This window comes from Eptesicus fuscus, chromosome 8, assembly GCF_027574615.1.
Source record: "Eptesicus fuscus isolate TK198812 chromosome 8, DD_ASM_mEF_20220401, whole genome shotgun sequence".
NCBI classification, from domain to species: Eukaryota; Metazoa; Chordata; class Mammalia; order Chiroptera; family Vespertilionidae; genus Eptesicus; species Eptesicus fuscus.
The window spans coordinates 45,650,467-45,671,071 of NC_072480.1; the positions used below are offsets into that span (position 1 = coordinate 45,650,467).

The 20,605-nt window shown below is 36.2% G+C and overlaps 1 protein-coding gene across 6 annotated transcripts in view; it reads right to left on the reverse strand.

The window, feature by feature from the left end:
• MYCBP2 (MYC binding protein 2) overlaps positions 1-20,605 on the reverse strand; it is a 310,827-nt gene that overhangs the window by 124,631 nt on the left and 165,591 nt on the right. For all 6 annotated transcript variants that reach the window (XM_054719873.1, XM_054719875.1, XM_054719871.1 and 3 more), the window contains 8 exons: positions 15,921-16,052; positions 14,376-14,554; positions 11,427-11,569; positions 9,492-9,592; positions 8,630-8,848; positions 3,886-4,111; positions 2,304-2,422; positions 1,629-1,716 (listed from right to left, as the gene is read on the reverse strand). In XM_054719873.1, the coding sequence (XP_054575848.1) occupies positions 1,629-1,716; positions 2,304-2,422; positions 3,886-4,111; positions 8,630-8,848; positions 9,492-9,592; positions 11,427-11,569; positions 14,376-14,554; positions 15,921-16,052 (1,207 nt within the window). The remainder of the gene's footprint in view (positions 1-1,628; positions 1,717-2,303; positions 2,423-3,885; positions 4,112-8,629; positions 8,849-9,491; positions 9,593-11,426; positions 11,570-14,375; positions 14,555-15,920; positions 16,053-20,605) is intronic.

Below are 20,605 nucleotides of genomic sequence, written 5' to 3' on the forward strand. Positions count from 1 at the left end.
ATCAATCTATCTTACAACATATATTTTTGAGCATTTGTAAAAGTATGTATAAAAAATTGCTACATCAAAAACTATAAGCATGTAAAATTTGAACAGTTATTGACAAATAGCCTCCAAAGACATTGTACTAATTTTTCTCATATGAATAGAATATTTCTCATTTCCTCACATATATATCACCATTAAGTAGGAACAAGGGAGTTGAGAAGAGTGAAAGGGAGCTGAAGGAGAAAGGAAATAGAGAAGACAAAAATAGAGAAAGAGAAGGGAAGAAAGAAAGGATCAAATAGGGAGGGTAGTCCCTGATGGGAGAGATACATATAAACTTTTGGAGATGAGCACTAGGGAAATAAAATAATAATACCTTTTATTCCCCAAATACTGAGATAAAATGTTAGAACATGTATAATCATAGAATTAGTAAATATTTTTAACTTTATTTTTGTCTTTGCCTTGATTTTAAGTCAACTTACATATCATACAAATTTGCACCTTATAAAGAGATACCATTTCTGCTATGGCCTCATATCTCTGTTCTGCTCACATGAAAACTCTTCCAAAGAGCTATCCATGTTCAGCCTGACTCTCCATCCTGACTTTCCATTCTCTCACTGAACTTTAAAAGGGCTTATCTCTCTCTTTCTCATTTGAGTGATACATTTCTTTAAAAAATAATTTTTTTTTAATTTTTAGAGAGAGGAGGGTGGGGTTGGGGTGGGAGAAAAACACTGATGCAAGAGGGAAATATTGATCAGCTGCTTCCTGCATGCCCCCTACTTGGATTGAGCCTGCAACCAAGGCATATGCCCTAATCTCGAATCAAACCAGCAACTCTTCAGTGGCAACTACTGTCTCATACATGCAATACACTGAGACTGCAAAGCAGGCCACTGCTGTCATCAACAGGCCATCCAGGTCAGGGCTTAATGATATATTTCTTACTGAGTATATAATCAGCAAGTTTATCAATCCAAGGACAGATTTTAATTGACTTCTCAGCAGCATTAGAAAATCCCACTCTCTCGGTTTTACTCCTACCACATTGGCTACTGTTCCTTCCCAATCTTTTTTGCAGTTTCTTCTTTCTATTCTGTCTACCTCTGAAGTTTTGGCAAGTTCCAGCTTTGATCCTGGGCTCTTGACTTTCTCATATGCATTTTCTTCCTAATCATCTTTCTTATGGCCACATGTGTTTAAGTATCAACTATGTTTAAATGACATTTGCATTGATTGTTCCCCGAACTCCAGACAATGAGTTCCAATTGTCCACTTGATATGTCCACTAGAATATTTAAAAAATATCTCAAACTTTGGTTTCATCCTATATATCTAGTGCCTAAACCAGTGCCTGGCACAAAGCATGTATGTGGATAAGGAGGGAGGGTGTGTGTGTGTGTGTATGAGTGTATTTAAAAGACTAGAGAATATTCCTCAGTCTCTAGTCTCCATTTTAAAAATTCCAAAGTACCAATATATTAAGCAGTTATTGCTCATGAGTGTGTGTGACTATAAAAGTCATTTGCTAATCTATTTATCAATTTTCAGAATGTTCTATAATAATACACATATTCTATTCTTAAAATTAAAAAAAAATCATAAACAAACACCTACTATTTGACTAGACTTACCAATAGGAAGTGCTAGATCCTTTTTCATCAAAGCTGCTGCACAAACCCCACCAAGATTGGCTAATTCCTTTTCCAACTGAATGACTCCCTGTAGAATTGAAAAAACATATCAGCTGTTTTAAAAAATGTTTGAAATATAATGTGGATAATCAACAAATGTGACTTGCATTCAGCATAACTTTTGAAACTGGAAGGAAGCATGTCATAGCTAGCTAATGGTTTAATTAAGAGTGAAAGAGGTTCAATATTATATCTTATGCTAGTTATAAAGTTTGGGCCCACAGGTTCATCATCCAAAGAATTTTTAATTTTCTTTGAGGAAACATGATCATTTTCCACCTTGATTATATTTTACTGTATGAATTAAAACATTTAGAAGAGTTACTAACAAGTTCAATTATTTACTCAAAAAGGTATAAACATTTGAGCTAGTTTGGAACAGGTGCAAGTATACTAAGTTGTCAAAGGCTGGGTCATGTTGCACAGACTCCAATCTCTTCATGTATTAAAATAGCAAAAAGAGATTACTGCACAGAATTACAAACTATTTTAAACTATATACTCTAGCTTTAAATACACTTCACACTTCTTAAATATAGGTAGCAAATACATTTAAGTCAATAGCAGCCGTAGACACACAATCGTCCTTAACAGAATGAGATAATTCATTCTTACCTCATCAGGTCCAGGGCTAAATTCATACCCAACTGCAAAACATTTGAAACCATAGAAAGAAGCTTTGTCATCTTTCACATAATCTGATGCAGTCTCCAACGAAAAAAGGGCCTCATTTCCTAAGAAAAAAAGCTAACATTGAATTCAAAATCTGAAACAACCTTTACCTTCTTAAAATATATATTTTTGTTGATTTCAGAGAGGAATGGAGAGGGAGAGAGAGATAGAAACATCAATGATGAGAATCATTGATCAGTTGCCTCCTGCTCTCCCCCTACTGGGGATCGAGCCCACAACTCAGGCATGTACCCTGAATGGGAATTGAACTATGAGCTTCTGGTTCATAGGTCAATGCTCAAACACTGAGCCACACTGGTTGGCCTCAACTTGTATCTTTTATCCATCTCAGGATTGGTAGCAATACCAATCAGATTCTAAAAAACTAGTAGTCATTTTGGAAGGGTTCCTGTATCTACCTGAATAAACCTGTGCTAAAACAACCCTAGAAACAATGGAACCACCCAAGTGAACTGTTATTTTCCTTTATGATCAAATTCTCCTTAATCAAACATCCTACCTTTAAGTTACATGAGCAAACAATTATCTGTAAATTACTTAAGTGAGTTATTCAATACCCTGGCATTTGACTTTCTCAGATGTCTTCACATACAAAACAGGTCTGACTAGAAGAAAAAAAGCTTCTGAGTTCAAACTGGCTATTAGTTTGAGGGATTATACGAGTAGTTATAGTTAGCTGGTTAAAAACACAATAGACTACATATACTTTTAAAAACAAACTTCCTTTTTAAAGAAAAACACCAGTAATAGCAATAACAAAGCTTCCCTCTCTCCCTCTCTCTATCTCTCTCTCTCTCACACACACACACACACACACACACACACACACACACACACACACACACACTCATACACTTTAAGGACTAAAAATTATGGCTTTGTCCAGTGGTTGAATGCCAACCTATGAACCAGGAGGTGACAGTTTGATTCCTGGCCAGGGCACATGCCCGGGTTGTAGGCCGATCCCCAGTGTGGAGGATGCAGGAGGCAGCCAGTCAATGATTCTCTCTCATCATTGATGTTTCTATATCCTCTTCCTCTTCTTTCCTTTCTGAAATGAATAAAAATATTAAAAAACAAAACACAAAACAAAACAATAGCTTTGTAGGTTACATGGTTCACCAATTTTTTGAAAGGAAGGAATTCTAGTAAGTTCTTGAGGAATGTCACCTGAGGTCAGCAGGCAACAGGACACTTACTGGGAAAAAAAGATCTAATCCACTTTGTCTATAGTTTGATCTCAATTATAAACAGCACCCCCTCAATATTAAGTCTCTGCTTCGGTCAAGCTAAGATTCTCTCTTCTAAAACTTGGTCATGATATGCCACGCCTTATCCAGAGTTTTCTTTACTTTTCAACAGTAATCCAGATACACAGTAGGTCTTGAAGAAATTCTTTTAAAACTTACATAAACATTTTTAATGATGTATCCATACTAATCATAATTACCATAAATGTATATATTTTACCACATTAAATAGAACAGAAAAAAATATAACTTACCTGGCAACACCAAAACCATAGTAGGCCACCCAGAAGATCCTGAAAATTTCTTTAATTCGACCCAGGAATTAAGATTTTCATGAACAGATGTCAATTTTGGTCCATATCCTGAATTCTGAAGAGTTCTGACCGGAATCAACAAACGCAGGATGTCTTCTGATTGTGCAGTACCACACTGAGGGTCAAACTCGATGGTCATCCACCGTACACACTCTGGAAATGTCACCTGAGGAAAGCAGGCAACAGGACACTTGCATTTGTTAAGAAGAATTAGATTTTTACTTTCTCCCTTAAAAAGAGGACACCATACTTCAAAGACAATGATTTCAACATTTTAAAAATGATTTTTAAGTAGAAAACTAATAAAGTAGGTTAAGAACTCAGGTTATTAATGTTCAATATAAACTATTCCTACTCCTCACTTGCAATATTTAGTGCTCTCTACCTAATATTTGGTTGACATTACATTAATAATATTTGTAGCCATGCCAGCTGGCATGGCTCAGCAGATGAGCATTGACCTATGAACCAGGAGATCACGATTTGATTCCCAGTTAGGGCATGTGTCTGGGTTGCGGGTTCGATCCCCAGTGTGGGGTGTGCAGGAGGCAACCAATCAATGATTCTCTCTCATCATTGATGTTTCTATCTATCTCTCCCTCACCCTAACTCTCTGAAATCAATAAAAATATGTAAAAATATATTTTAAAAAATAATATTTGTAAATACACATTGATATAAAAAAATTGCAAAGCTATTTAATATCCATAAACATTCAACTATATGATTTTTTTTGGAATAGTTTACTTATTTAATAAATTTTCCATTTCAGTAAGTATACATTTAAGGAATATAAGTAGATAAATTAAAATAAGATTTTACCTATAAAATATAAAGATATATTAATGGAAAGTGAATAAATTACTAAAATGTAAGGTTTTAGTCACTCTTAAATTACCTAGCATTCATAGTATCTATCACAAATGCTCCTTTTCATTAGGAAAAATCCTTCATATGTTATGAAAATATACTAGTTAAACACACGCACACAGAATATACACATATGGTAAAAACCCTAGATTTTTATATTTTCCTAACCTGAAGTTTTACTGTACACATGAGTTTATAATGGCACAGAATTACATGTATTTTTAAAAAAAATTTTTTTTGAATTACATGTATTTTAAAGGCCACTTGTAAGCTTCTGTCACCATTACCACAGAGAGAATTCTGTCATGGTAGTCAAATTACAGTTAAGCAGGTCCATGTTAAATAGTAAACTATGAATTGGTTGTAGAGTATAAAATGAGCCTTCACTATTTCTTAAATATAATCTAAAAAATTACCTAGAACTACGTCAAACATTTTTAGTTAAGGATTTTTAAAATTATCCATTTAAATAAAAAGTTCAACTTTGTTCATAATAACATAAATGTAAATTAAAACTCAACTGAGATACCACTTCTCCCATGATATTGGCAAACAACCACAAATTTAAGCACATACTCTGTTAAGGGAGGCCTTGAGAAAACAAGTACTCTCATTCATTGTTGGGGTGGTGGGGGGAGACACGGAACAGTATAAACTTCTGTGTAAGGGAATTTATCAACAACTAGCAAAACTACACATGCATTCACACTCTGAATCAACTATCCCAGATCTACGAAACACAAGGTTCCTCATTTTACATTTGTTTAACCCAGCAATCCCACTTCTAAAATTTACTTTGAAGATGTGCTTCCAACAACATGAAAAAAAACACCCAAACATATACACAAATTATTCATTGTAAAAGAAAAAAAGAAAAATACTGAAAACACCTTGAACGTAAACACCCATAAGACTGAATGAATAAAATGTGATACATATTCACTGTGGAATATATATTGTTGTAAAAAGAAAAAAATGAGAATTAGCTCTTTAAATGGATATGGGAAGATTTCTATACACATTGTTAAAAAAACAAGGTACAAAATAGTATATATATTGTGCTACCATTTTTAAATAAAGGAAAATAAGACTACATATATACTTAGTGCATATTTTTAAATTATGACTTATTTTATCTTTAAAAATACATAAATTTGTATAGATAGAAATATATAAACATATACATATATAATATAATAATTACCTGTGTGTATAAACATGTGTTTATGTGTGAGTGTATGTATTAGCTATGGACACTAGAAATATTTAGAAACAATGACCAACCCAGGAGAAATGAGCATCTCTAGTGCTAGATTTCGGCTTTTAAATACCCATCACTTTTAAAAGGAACCAGAGCACTTTGAAAAAAATGGCTGGTTTCAGATATGAGGCAAGAGATGTATAAAATGACCCTAGAACATCTTATCATACCAGAAAGCGAGAATGCTATGAATGACAACAGGGTGTCTAATGAACACAGGAGGCAAACTAAAGAGGCTCCTATCCAACCAACAAAGACATATGATCTAATCTACACTAACAAAAGAGAAACATGCAAATTACCGTCACTCCGCTATGCTTCCAACCAATCAGAGTATGCAAATTAACCTGAAAACATGGCGGCAGCCCCACTCCCTGCCGCTCCAGGCCTCTGGGAGTCAGAGAAGTCAGGCGCCAGTGCCTGAGGCTGGCTGCAGCCCAGGAGACAAGCCGCCTGCCCCGTGATCCCAGACCGCAGACAGCAGCAGAAGCCTCATGTCGGCCTGCCCCACATACCAGGGGAGACAGAGAAACTGGGCCCCAGTGCCTGAGGCTAGCTACAGCCCGGGAGATGAAGAAGCCGCCTGCCCCATGATCCCAGGCCATAGCCAGCCGGAGAAGTTGCCCACACTGCATCCCAGGGAAGACGGAGAAGCCGTCTGCCTGTGGTCCAGGCACCAGCACCTGCGGCTGGCTACAGCCTGGTAGATGAAGAAGCCACCCACCCCGTAGTCCCAGGCACCAGTACCTGCAGCTGCAGCCCAGGTGAAGCCACCTGCCCACCATCCCCTGTGGCTGCAGCCGGCCTGGGCGCCTATGGCTGACAAGAGGGAGGGAAGCCCAGATCCCAGGTGCCTGTGGTCGGCTGGAGGAGGGAATCCTGGGTCCCGGATGCGGGGCCGAGGCAGAGGTGGTTAGGGGCAATCAAGCCAGCAGGGGAGCAGTTAGGGACAATCAGGCTGGCAGGCAGGAGAAGTTAGGGGCAATCAGGCAGGCAGGCGAGCAGTTAGGAGCCAGCAGTTCTGGTTCTGGATTGTGAGAGGGATGTCTGACTGCCGGTTATCCCCTGAGATGTCCCTGATTGGAGAGGGTCCAGACCGGGCTAAGTGATACCCTTCCCACTCACCCCCCCCCCCCCCCCCCGTGTACAAATTTTGTGCACCAGGCCACTAGTTTCTTAAATAAAATTCAAGGAAACAAAAAAAGAGAGACATGGAAGGAAACCTATGAACTTAAGAGATAGAACCAATCACAATGTGTGGATCTTATCTGGAGTGTAATTCAAATAATTAAAATGTGCATGTTTGGTGAAAGAAAGAAACTGTTAGTTTTTAGTGTGATAAATGGCTATTTTTTATGGGTCCTCATATTTTAAAGATACATAATGAAATATCCATGGTTGTGCTTTAAAACAATTTAGGAAAGAACAAAATGGGCAGAAAATAAATGAAATAGGTTAGGCCAAGAGGTGATAACTAACTGTTGAGTCTAAGATGATGGATAAATGAGGTAACTGTAATAGTTTGTCATTTTATGTTTACCATATTCTACAATAAAAAGTTAAATACTTTATAAACACATAAAACTTAAACTTATAATTCAATTCTCCTCAATTTACATGATACAATTTAAAAAGCAAGAAATAAGGATTGTGAACACTCTATATTATATTTATAAATGTTTTATATGTATTTTTTACATTACGTTCAATAGAGTACTTTTTCTTTTTTAACCCAGACACTTTTATTTAGACTTTAGGAAGCAAACAGGTCGCCCACAAAGAATGGTTAAGAAACATGAGGAGGGCCCTGGCCAGTTTTCTCAATGGTTAGCGTGTCAGCCTGAGGACTGAAGAGTCACAGGTTCAATTTCAGTCAAGGGCATATACCTCAGTTGTGGGTTCAATCCCCAGCCCTGGTCCAAGCATGTGTGGGAGGCAACCAATCAATGTATCTCTTTCACGTTTATGTTTTTCTCTCTCTCTTACCCCCTATCCCTTCCTTCCACTCAGTCTGAAAATCAAGGGAAAAATATCCTCAGGGGAGGATTAAAAAAAGAAAGAAATATGAAAAGGTTCATTTGTACTATTAAAAAGGTGTAGTTCATCCATTAATCTGTATAAATACTTTTCTGGCAACATCAGTCAACTTTTAACCTCCCGTTAATGGAGTACTTTAAATCCTACATTGTGTATATAAATGTTCAGAGCTGAGGCTGTAGTACAAATAATTTCAGTTCCAAAAGTACGATTTTTAAGTTTTAATGGTTATATCTACTATTAAAATATATACTATGCAGTTTAGAATTATATACTGCACTGTACTTGTAAAAACTATGAGAACAACTCTTATGAACCGTGTAAAACCGCTCTTTAATGAAAAAAATTCTGTCTTAAACCCTTTTGTGTATCTGACAATGCTAATTACCTTGTGATTCTCTCTGTTTAAGTACTATAAAAGAAGTTATACTTCTGATCAGAGGCTAAGTACCCGTTAAGATATCATTATAGAACATCAAACCAAGTTTTAAACTCTCCCTAAAAATCGGTGCCTACCTTGTAGTGCATCACACACGCAGGTTTATAGGGGTGTTCACTCTCTATGACAGCATAGTGATTAGAGGTTGTACAAGCAGAGAGGCCTTGTTCGGGCTGGTTTCCTGTGGTGCTATCAGTTGACTGATTAGGATTGAATGCAGGAGGAGCATACTTCTGATTCAAAATGGCAACTGAGGGAAGCAACTGTTGGACAAGGCCAAAGACTTCTACAGCAACCTAGTACATAGCAAAGATTAAATAAGATAATAAATGTGAAAGTTGCTTTAAAATTATTCATTACTACAATTATTGGTTATCCTTATTAAGAATTCCCATCTAGAGTTTCTTCTAGCTAAGTGTTATTCAATGAGAAAAAACATTTATCATAGATGTCTTAAATGTTATATGAAGACAAACTGTATTTTTAAATACTTTTGCCTTTTTGTGATCTGCAGTAAAGTTTTAATCAATAATTATGGCAAAGAATCAATAGTTTATAATTTCTTCTTTGTCTTGACTATTTCGCAATTTAAAAACACTCCTTTTATATTGTTATTTTTATTCAAAATGGAAATTTGGCATCAATCTCATAAATTTAACAATCTCAGTTAACTTAAGCTTTCCTTACATGCCATATTTCTAAAATATATTTCCTATTCCCAAATTTTTCAAATGTAAAGCCAATAAGTAAGCATAGTAATGCAGTAAATAATACCAATAACATGAAGAGGTTTAATAATTTCCATCAATTAACATGTCTATCTCTGCTTGTTACCTCTATCCCAGGTACTTCAAAGACACTTCTTAAAGAAAGGACACAAAGTCTAAAAAATGATTTTGTTTAAAAAAAGATTCAAAGTTATAAAATTAAATTACATACCTTGGGAATAGCAGCAGCTACTGGTCCTATGTAGGCTATAATAAGGGGAAGCAGCATGGAAAACAGACTGGAAGAGCTAAGCAGTTCTGGAATGTCATCAGCTAAAAAGGGTATTAAAACTATAATTAGAAAGTAATTTCACTGTAATGAATATATGCTGTGCTAAATTTATATTTTATTATTTTGAGCAAAATTATAGTTGATGTCAACAAGTGCTTATTAGGACCTGACACTACTGTAAGGGCTTTATTTACATGTATTATCTCAATCAATAAGAAACTTTTATTATCCCTACTTTTTAGAAGGGAAACCAAGGCACACAGTGTTTAAGTGCCTTGCCCCAAATCATTCATCTGTAAAATGATAGAGCCAGGATTAAAACCTAGAGTAACAGTCATGATTTTAAACCACTACTCTTGGTATCACACCTGGCTTTTTGTGACATTAGGCAAATTACTTAATCTGTATATGCCTCAGTAATCACCTATAAAAAAGGAAACTAACAGTACTTCCCTCATTGGATGTTATAAAGATTAAGTAAGTTAATATACCTAAAATACTTAGAATAATTCCTATACATACTAAGCACTCCAAAAATGTTTGCTGTTAAGCTTTAATGCCTTCTGTTTTCCCATGAAAAGCACTTTGCTGATGGACATTTTATTCATTTTTACCCATGAACATGGTGCTGAAAGATAAGTTGAGTCTACATGATAAAGACTTTTATGTTGAAAACCAATCAATTATTCCAAAATACTTGTTTTTAAGTCAGCTGTTGCATCAGAATAGGCTAGGTGCTTATTTAAAAACTAGAGGCCCGGTGCACAAAATTTGTGCACTGGGGTGGGGGAGGGTGTCCCTCAGCCCAGCCTGTGCCCTCACAGTCCGGAAGCCCTCGGGGGATGTCCAACTGATGGCTTAGGCCCATTATCCTGGGAAGCGGGCCTAAGCCGGCAGTCAGACATTCTTAGCACTGCCATGGAGGCAGCAGAGGCTCCCGCCACCGCTGCTACGCTCACCAGCCGTGAGCCCAGCTCAGGGCTTCTGGTTGAGCGGCACTTACCCTGTGAGAGTGCACTGATTACCAGGGAGCAGCTCCTGCGTTGAGCGTCTGCCCCCTGGTGGTCAGTGCACAGCATAGCAATGGATGGTTCTGCTGTTTGGTTGATTTGCATATTAGCCTTTTATTATAATAGGATAGGATACAGCTTCCTAGCCCTTAATTTGAATGGGCCAAATATTCTTCATTTTTAGCAAGTTTCTCAGGTAATTTTGATGTGCAACTAGGCTGAGGAACAAGTGTTATAAGTAAGGTGGGGTGGGTAACAGTGAATGTTTTTGTAAATATAACTCTGTTGCCAGTGAGGAAGAGGCCTCGATAACTAGACAGGGAATAAGGGAAAGGTGGCAGTGAGATTTTTGTGTTGTGATCCACCCATGAAAAAGACGACATATGCTTGCACTATGGCAGCCTGAGCTAGGAGAGAACAGATAGAATGGAGAATACAAACTGGAGTTTCTGGTGGAAGAACTCATAAAACTCAATTTAGACAAATGAATTAGGGGAAATGTCTAGGGTTACTCAGATTTGGGTAAATGACAATACCATTACTGGAAATAAGACATTTAGGAAGAAAAACCGGTCTAAAGGAGAAAACAAAATGCTTTTTGACTATGAAAAGATAAAGTTAACACTCAGTTTAATCAAGAGTTTTTCTTTTACTAGTTTAAGTAAGAAAATAATAATTACCAGGCTTTTGAACATTCTAAAAAAGTCTGCAATGCTGTATGAAGTGTATGACTGATCCAAAAATGATTGTATGTGTATTGTACAAAAAATGAACAAAATACTCTGGAAGTCTACCAGATGGTTCCTCTTCAGTAACTGTGTGCATAATTAACCTAATATGATTATTAAGAAAGTAAAAGTCTTACCATCCACAGCAAGAGCTCTGTGCAAGAGGTCTTTTGCAGCTCGAACAACGGTGCTTACCACAGAGAGAGCTCTGCTACAGTTTTTATCTTCCTCATTGGCTTTACTCAGAAGTTGGGACTGTAAATCTCCATCAAATTCACTCCTGGAACATGAATAACACATGAGATTATTTTACATGGTAGGTAAAACATGATCTAACTCTAAGAATCATATCTAAATCAGAGCTCCTCATGTGCAGTTTAAAAAGTTAAAATTTAAAAAAGTAAATATGTAATTATATAATTTCAAGGAGTGACAGGGCATCAATGAAAAAGAACATATGATATAAAGTTATTTTAAATAAGATCAATAAACGGTCTATCTTAAAACTGCTATTAAACAAAAGCCTGAATTATGTATTTTTAAAAAGTCTGAGGAAAAAGTATTCAGGCAAAAGGAACAAAAAGATAAAGTTTCAGAAAGGAACAAGATTGGTGAGTTCAAGGACCAGAATGCAGATAGGGGTATATGGAATGAAAGGAGAAAAAGTGACAAGGTGGGAAAGTTAGATCATGTGAAATGAGTATGCCACAGTAACAACTTTACATTTTATACTGGAATGGGGATGGAAATTTATGAGAGGATTTTGAGCAAGGGCAGAACTTGACATTTCCATTTCCATTAGATCACTCTGGCTATGCTGTGGAGAACTGACTGTAGGAGAGCAACACAAAAGGAGGGAGACTGGTTTAGAGGCTATTAGTTATCCAGGTAGAAGTGATGGCTTGAAGTAACTGTTAATTATGTGAGTAATCTGACATTTTAAAGGTAGAGCTGTCAGTACTTGATGAACTAGATGTAAAGAAAGAGAAAAAAGAAGGCACGACCACTGATGTGCATGCACCTCTTCTAGTGTACAGTACTGTTGGAATTCGTTGTTAGTACTTAAGTCGAACTTCCCTCCTTACTAGTATTTTAAAAGTATAGATCATAATGAATTCTCTTAGAAGCATCATATTTTGTATACTCTGTTTCTTTGTGTCTCACTTTTTATTGAGCAGTAGGGAATGCAGTATTTTAATTGTAACTTGGCCAATATCTTTATCTAGAGGTCTGTGGCTGTTTTTTGTCCTCTATGAATTTTCTGTCACCACAAAAAGCAGGATCACACTTTTTTTCTTCTTCCAGGTTGAGTTAGTGTAGTGTATTCTGGATTACCAAAATACTCATATTAGTTTTGGGACTCTGAAATGGTATATATTCATGATGTGTAAAAAAGTATGATATATAACTGCACCATCTTAATTACATAAAAATGGAAGCTTAGTTGTGTAGATACACAGGGGAATTAGAAATATATGTCAGACTGTAAGCTGCTTGTGGTTATGAATGACTTTGTTCTTTACTTCTTGTGTTTTCAGTTTCCTGTTAAATGCACATGTTAACTTTAAAAAAAATGTTATTTTAAAAACTAAAAAAACAACCCAACTCCAAGGAGTTTGGCTGAAACTGTGGATGAGAGGATTACTTTGGACACATTAAACTAAGACTTCTATTAGCCAACTACCTAGAGCAGCCTTAAAGTGTTTATGTGACATAGAGGCAAGAGTGAGTGTTTGATTTCCTGCCTGCAATCCCAGGGCCACAATTTTACTAGAAGCATGCCTGTAAGCAAGGTGTTTAATCACTTTGTCTTCAGTTCCTCGTCAGCAAAGCAGGGATAGGAAAAGGGCCTACCCCTCATGAGGTTACTGTGAGGACTAGCTGCCAGCCCAGGTAAAACATGAGAGCATTGCATGGCATACAGTAAGTGCTCATTCCACATTAACTGTCACCATCATTTCTATTACTGTCACTCAAAGATATAACCTTGGGAGCCTCAGAGTAAAATGGTATTTAAAGTTAAGAGACTTTAGTCGTTTTAAACTTAACTATTTTTTTTTAATTGGAGCTAAGTATATTTATATTAAAGCTTAGTAAAAAACAATCTAGATATCTGAAACATTGAATTATATAGAAGATATGACCATTAAAGATATGTCTTCTCTTGTGCATAACATAGTTTTTACTCTGATTTGAGAAAAGAATAATGTAGTGTTTATTGTAGTGCTATGTGACAAAGTTTTCATGATGGGTGAAATGATTAAAAGCTTTTGTATCTCAGCAGCAACATGCCAATGTAGCTATTTAACGTGTATTATTTCTATCCTATTTCACATGGAGAAAGGAGGCAGAAAGTCTACATTCAGGGAAACTATTTTGTGCTAATTGCCTAAGCAGTTTCTCCAGATTGTTAATGAAGAAACAGAGAAAACAGCAAACCTCTGAAAGAGATATGCAATTTCAGTGATTTGATGCCAAGTCAGGTTGAGGACAAAAGTGATTGGTACACACTACTCCTTAGGATTCCAGCTAAGTTGCTAAAAGAAAAATTTAGACTCAGTCAGAAATGTATACTTAAAAATTTTTTTAAACCCAAATAATATTTTTTCTATTTCCCCACTGTTTACATAAGAAATGGTTTTTGTTAAACACATAAGAAATATATAATTATATACTCTAGGACTAGAGTCATAGACATAAAAATATTCTGCAGACTGGACAACAGAATTAAGGCAATACTAGTACTTGGACAGAATTGATTGATCATCATTTTTAGGTATTTTTGGGAAAAAATACATTCCATTTAAATCAGAAACTGCAGACCACAAACTATAAAGGTGACAACATAAAAGTTTCAAATATATTATCAAAATAATGACAAATTTCAAAGTATTCACCTTTAAGGTGAAACTGAATTTAGATATTAAAAATGAGACTTTTAAAATATGAATTAGCACACGTACTATGTGCAAGAGATACTGTATAATTTAATTATAACTTACCCATTCAGCATATTTTACCTAGAGAGTAAATCATGTATATTCTACTACTTTAAAATAGTTCCTGATTTCTATACACACACCTACCGATAGTAAAGTATTTGTGGAATCTGTCCTCTGGTTTGGTTTGTGCCATTACTACTCAAGCTGCACGTGCTGAATGTAAACGTCACACCATCAGGGCACTGGACTGTGGTCATTCCTCCATCTCCATTGGCCGTTCGGCTTCCATAATTCCTCAAGCGCACAGCATATTTAACATTTTCCTTCACAATAAAGATGTGAAACATGTTTATATTTATTCATAATGTGTAGAAATATACAAAAGGAACTATGAAGTAAACTGGGCAATATATTGTATTTCATTGTCATTTATATAGACAATTTGTTTACATGAGTTTTTAATGAATCAAACAGGATAACTAACACTTATTGATATTTATTTTTTAACAGAAGCAGACCTAAGTTCTTTGTGTGATTTAATTAAATTAATCATTAAAATGACCTCACGAAGTACCGTTATTATCCCTATTTTATAGATGAGGCATCTGAGGCACAGAGAAGTTAAGTAACTTGCCTAAAGTCACAAAGCTAGTAAAAAATGGAACTAGGATTTGAATACAGGCAGTATGATTCTAGTTCTTGCTCTTAGTAATACTGTCAAGAGTATTAGCCATAATAAAAGATTATAAATACATAAGAGAATACTTTTCTTTGATGAATTTAACTTTTGAAATAATTTAAAAGAGGGGAAAATAATAGTGAGTCCATTATATTTTTATTTTAAGAAAATATATTCAGAGACAGAAATAAACAGGCAGATACAGAAAAAATATCCATAGGAAAAAGTTGTCCAAAATATGATGCACTATATACAGAAAAGGTGAGCTACAGATACTGATAACTTATAATTCATGATATAAAATTCACAATAAATGTTTTTGGTTTCTGGTATCTAAACTCTTTGGTGAGGTTTCTGGTGAACTTACCTAAAATTCTGTTCTATAATGAAAGTTATTACAGCTGAATGCAGCATTACTTTATCAATAAGTATTTTAATATTAAGTAAAATTTGTTTTGATAAAGTTAAAGTTATTTACTGCTACACATTTAAGTTATATAAAGTAACTTTAATAGTAAATACTATTTGTTTATACTAGTTATTTTTTAGAAGAGTTCTGACACAGAAGAGAAGAAAGGGCAGGAATTAATATTTATTAAATTTCTAAACTGTACTAGACATTGAGAAAAATACTTTATTCCATTATTTAATTTAATCTGAACATCACTACAATGTAGGTATTATCCTTCCCAATCTACAGGTATGTCTCAAACTGGTTAAATGATGACATGTCAATATCTTAGAGCTAAATGTGAAAGAGCAGGTATTTGAAGAAGCTAGATCCGTTTCACTCCCAAATCTAACAATACCTGTCATTATATTGTACATTTTACTATGCCAGACTTTAAGAGATCTTTTACAATTAGGAATATTTTACAGTACAATGACAAGAATATAAATGTACTTCCTAAACATTTAAAGCACCACATAAAGAAGTATTTTTTGATATTTTTAAGTAAACTACATAATAATACCTATTATTTACAAAAGAAACATATTAGTAAAGTTACCTTTAAAGGAACAACTTTGTCAAGTCTGATTTCAGCAATATCACTGGGTGAATCATCTGTTGTATAAGTTCCTTTGACTAATTCTAGAGATGTCCATCTATGAGAATGAGTTGAATCTCCTGCATGTTCGCTCTAATTAAAACAAAACAAAACAAAGTCCACCACACTCTTTATTACACGAAAAATTTTGACATATAATCCATAACTGTTTTAAAGCATGTAACATTAGGTATTAGCATTTCCTCATATATATCACACAAAAAATTTTTTTTGTACTCTATAAACTATTTACTTTTATCTGATTTCTTGTGGAGTCTAAAATCTAAATCATATAAATGTGCTTTTCTCATCTGATGTCCTCAAAGGATTCCTAGTTCTTCATAAGAATAATGCTATATCTAATTATAAAGTCTAATGAAATAGAGAAAGAATTAATTTAACTGTTTAAAAACATAAAACCAAGACAGATTGCTATATATTAGGAAAAACTACATTCTGTTCCATTAATAAAGCTTTGTGAAAACTCAGGTACTGAGGGAGCAGGGGAAAATGGCGACGGAATAGAGTCGGGTTTGGAGTCTGTTCCTGGGGCGGAGAGTCGGAGCAGCAGAGGCTCGCAGAGGGAGTGTATGTGGGCAAGCCAAGGGACAGCTAAACTCCAGGAGAAGGCGGGGGAGTGCTGGGCAGTGTTCCTCTGACCGCGCAGCACCCACAGGGGCTGGGTCCCCTCCTGGAGCAGCGGGCTCGCCGGGCGCCTCGCCATCTTGCAAGGAAAGGAGGATTTTAGTGGAAACCTGACTTTCCGCGACAACTGCTAACACTGAGCTGCTGGGAGCACCAGACCACCGGTCCCCTATCAGCGCAAACATTTGGATTCAAAGAAACTCTTCACTGCACCACGGAAAGGTCAGATTTTGTCTGAAATAAGCTGCGGTTTCTAATCCCCGCGGTGGGTGAGGGAGGCGCTGGGTGAGGGAAGCGCGGCAGCCGCAGGACCGGCAGGAGCCGGGAGGTCTGTGCCTAGAAAAATCAGCGGCAGTTGGAACTGCCGTGATCCGTGAATGAGGAGGGGGGTCTTCTGAGCTGCTAACAGAAGTGACCTCTTGAAAGCAACTCATTTTAATCTGACGAGGAGGGTCAGACTAAGAATTTTCAAAGGAGTGCAGGCTCCTTGGTCTGGGGCACAGACCCACGGTCCGCACACCTGGGCTCTTTCCGACTCTGATTGCTAAGCCCAATACAGAGGTAAACCCAGGTGGAAACCCTGAAAGACTGCAGGGGGAAGGTGTTTTTTCGGAACCTGGGGACCAGAGCTGCGTGTGACCATCAGAGAGGCAGCTCTGAGGCGCACATCTCCACAAACCGGTAGTGAGTGCCATAGAAGGGGAAAAAAAAAAAAAGAAAAAAGAGCTAGAGAGGCCCGGAAGTCAATTCAGAAACACTGCCACCCAGGGGCTGAAACGCTAATTGTCTCTGGTGTAATCAAAAATAAATACGAGAAATTAAGATAGGGCTGGCTTAAAAAGCAGGACTGGCTTCCAACACTGAGGAGCCCTGGAATGAAGCTGAACTGAAATACCGCCCAGACTGGGAAAAAGGCGTAACAAACAGAATAATAGAGGAAGTGAATGACAGCCGCTACTGCACATTTTAGTCTTCCTATTTTTTAATTTTCAATTCTTTTTTCAATTTTTTAAATTTTTTATTCTCATATTTTTTTTATTTTCATTTTTTGCATCTTTTACTTAAGAAACTAATATTTTTTTCTTTTTCCTCACTTGATTTTCACCTTTTTAATTATTACATTTTTATTTTCAATCAGCACTATTATTACTATTATTTTACTTTTTTTTTTTTTTTAATGTCATTTGATTTTCTCTTTCTTTTATTTTTGGATTAGTGTCCTACATTCGATTTGCATCTTTCCCTTACAATCGCTTTACCCTATCTCAAAGCTAACATTATGCCATCACTCTCCTAACCTTTCCCCTTTTGCTCCCAGTTTATCTTAACCCTTTCTGGCTTTAGATTTTCCCTACTTTTTCAGTTTACTCCCTGCTAAAACTTCACCCTACTTATATATCTAATTCCCAACCCCCTGCTCCAAATCCATACAAACCTCTCTCTACGCTACCTTTAAAAAATTATTTTTCTCTCGGGCCTTTTGTTGTTGTTTGCTTGAATGTTGATTAGATTGAATTTTTATGCTTTTTTATGAGATTGTTTAGATTATTCTTTTTGTTGGTTTGGTTGGTTCTTTTGTTTGCTTTGTTTTTCTTTGTTTTTTACTTTTGTTTTCCCTTGCCTCACTTGATATTAGCTGCTGTTGCAGTTTGTATTAATCTCCAGGCTCGTGTTGCTGGAATTTGCTGGGAATAGTGGTTGTTCTAGTGGAGTTTACTCCCTATATATATAGTTTGTTCCCCTTTTCTCTCTTAGTATCATTCTTGTCTCTCTTACTTTTTTTTTCTTTTCTTTTTCTTTTCTGTTATTTCTTTTCTTTCTTTCTGCTCTTTTCCCAAGTTCAGATTCACACTCTTTGTTGTTGTTTTTTTCTTCGTTGTTGTTCTTTCTTTTTACTCTCCCTCTTCCACTCCTATTCCCTAATTTGTCTTTCTCTGGTGGTTACCTCTATTGGAGGTTATTAATATCGTGAATACAATTCTGTTCAGTGCCTTGTCTGTTGTGCCTGGTTGTGTTGTATTTTATACCTTTAAATCAACGCCAGAGAGAGAAATCTATATAACCAGACATCCGGAGAAGAGAGACCATGGGGAGACAAAGAAACAGCCCCCACAGGAAAGAGAAGCAGGCATCACCAGAAAAGGAAGTAAACGATTTAGAGGCAAACAACCTATCAGAGAAAGAATTCAGAGAAATGGTCATAAAGTGGCTGAAAAGGATGGAAGACAAATTCGACAATATGAGTAAGAACCAAGAAGAAATGAAGAAGAACCAAGAAGAAATGAAAAGTGACATCGCTGCTGTAAAGAACTCAATAGAAAGCATCAAGAGTAGACTAGATGAAGCAGAGGACCGCATAAGTGAGCTAGAAGACAAGATGGAAAAAAATACCCAATTACAACAGCTTCTAGAAACAAAAATTAGAAAGATTGAGGAGAGCGTAAGGGAACTTCAGGACAATACAAAACAAAACAACATCAGGATAATAGGGGTGCCAGAAGGAAAGGAAACTGAGCAAGGAATAGAAAACCTGTTTGAAGAAATAATAACAGAAAACTTCCCTGATATAGGGAAGAAAAAACCCACACAAATCCAAGAAGCTCACAGAGTTCCAAGCAAAATGAACCCCAAAAGACCGACGCCAAGGCACATTATAGTTAAGTTGGAAAACACCAACGACAAAGTAAGAATCTTAAAAGCGGCCAGAGAGAGACAGACAGTTACATACAAAGGAACCCCCATCAGACTAGCAACTGATTTCTCAACAGAAACTCATCAGGCCAGAAGGGAATGGAATGAAATATACCAAGTCATGCAAAGGAAGGGTCTAAATCCAAGAATACTGTACCCAGCAAGGCTATCAATCAAAATTGAAGGTGAAATCAGGAGCTTCAGAGACAAAAAAGGACTAAGGGAGTTTATCACCACCAAACCAGCAATGAAAGAAATGCTAAAGGGTCTGCTGTAAAAAAAAGAAAGAAATAGGAAGCAAAGAAGGTACACAGGGGTATAGAATAAAAATGGCGTCAAATAAGTACCTATCAATAATAACTTTAAATGTAAATGGATTGAATGCCCCAATCAAAAGACACAGGGTAACAGACTGGATAAGAAAACAAAACCCAGATATCTGCTGTCTACAGGAAACCCACCTCAAAAAAAAGGATGCATACAGACTGAGAGTAAAGGGATGGAAAAAGGTTTTCCAGGCAAATGGAAATGAAAAAAAAGCTGGGGTTGCAATACTTATATCTGACAAATTAGATCTCAAAGTGAAGGACATAACAAGAGATAATGAAGGCCACTTCATAATACTAAAGGGAGAAATCCAGCAAGAAGAAATAACTCTGGTAAACATATATGCACCCAATACAGGAGCACCAAGATACATTAAAAAACTCCTGGAAGATATCAAAGGAGAGATTGACAGTAATACAATCATAGTAGGAGACTTCAATACCCCACTATCACCATTGGACAAATCCTCTAAACAAAAAATCAGCAAAGAAACATCAATCCTAAATGACTCACTAGAACAGATGGAATTAATCGACATCTTCAGAACATTTCACCCCAAAGCCACAGAATATACATTCTTCTCAAGTGCACATGGGTCATTTTCAAAGATAGACCATATGTTAGGACATAGGCAAAGTCTCTCCAAATTCAAGAAGATAGAAATCATATCAAGTATCTTCTCAGATCACAGTGGCATAAAACTGGAAATCAACTACAATAAAAACAACCCAAAGAAATCAAACACTTGGAGACTAAACAGCATGTTATTAAACCATGACTGGGTTACCAAAGACATCAAGGAAGAAATAAAAAACATCATGGCAACAAACGACAATGAAAACACAACAATCCAAAATCTATGGGACACAATGAAAGCAGTCCTGAGAGGGAAGTTCATAGCTCTACAAGCCTACTTCAAAAAACAAGAAACAATGGCAATAAATTACCTAACCCAACAACTCAAAGAGTTAGAGAGAGAGCAA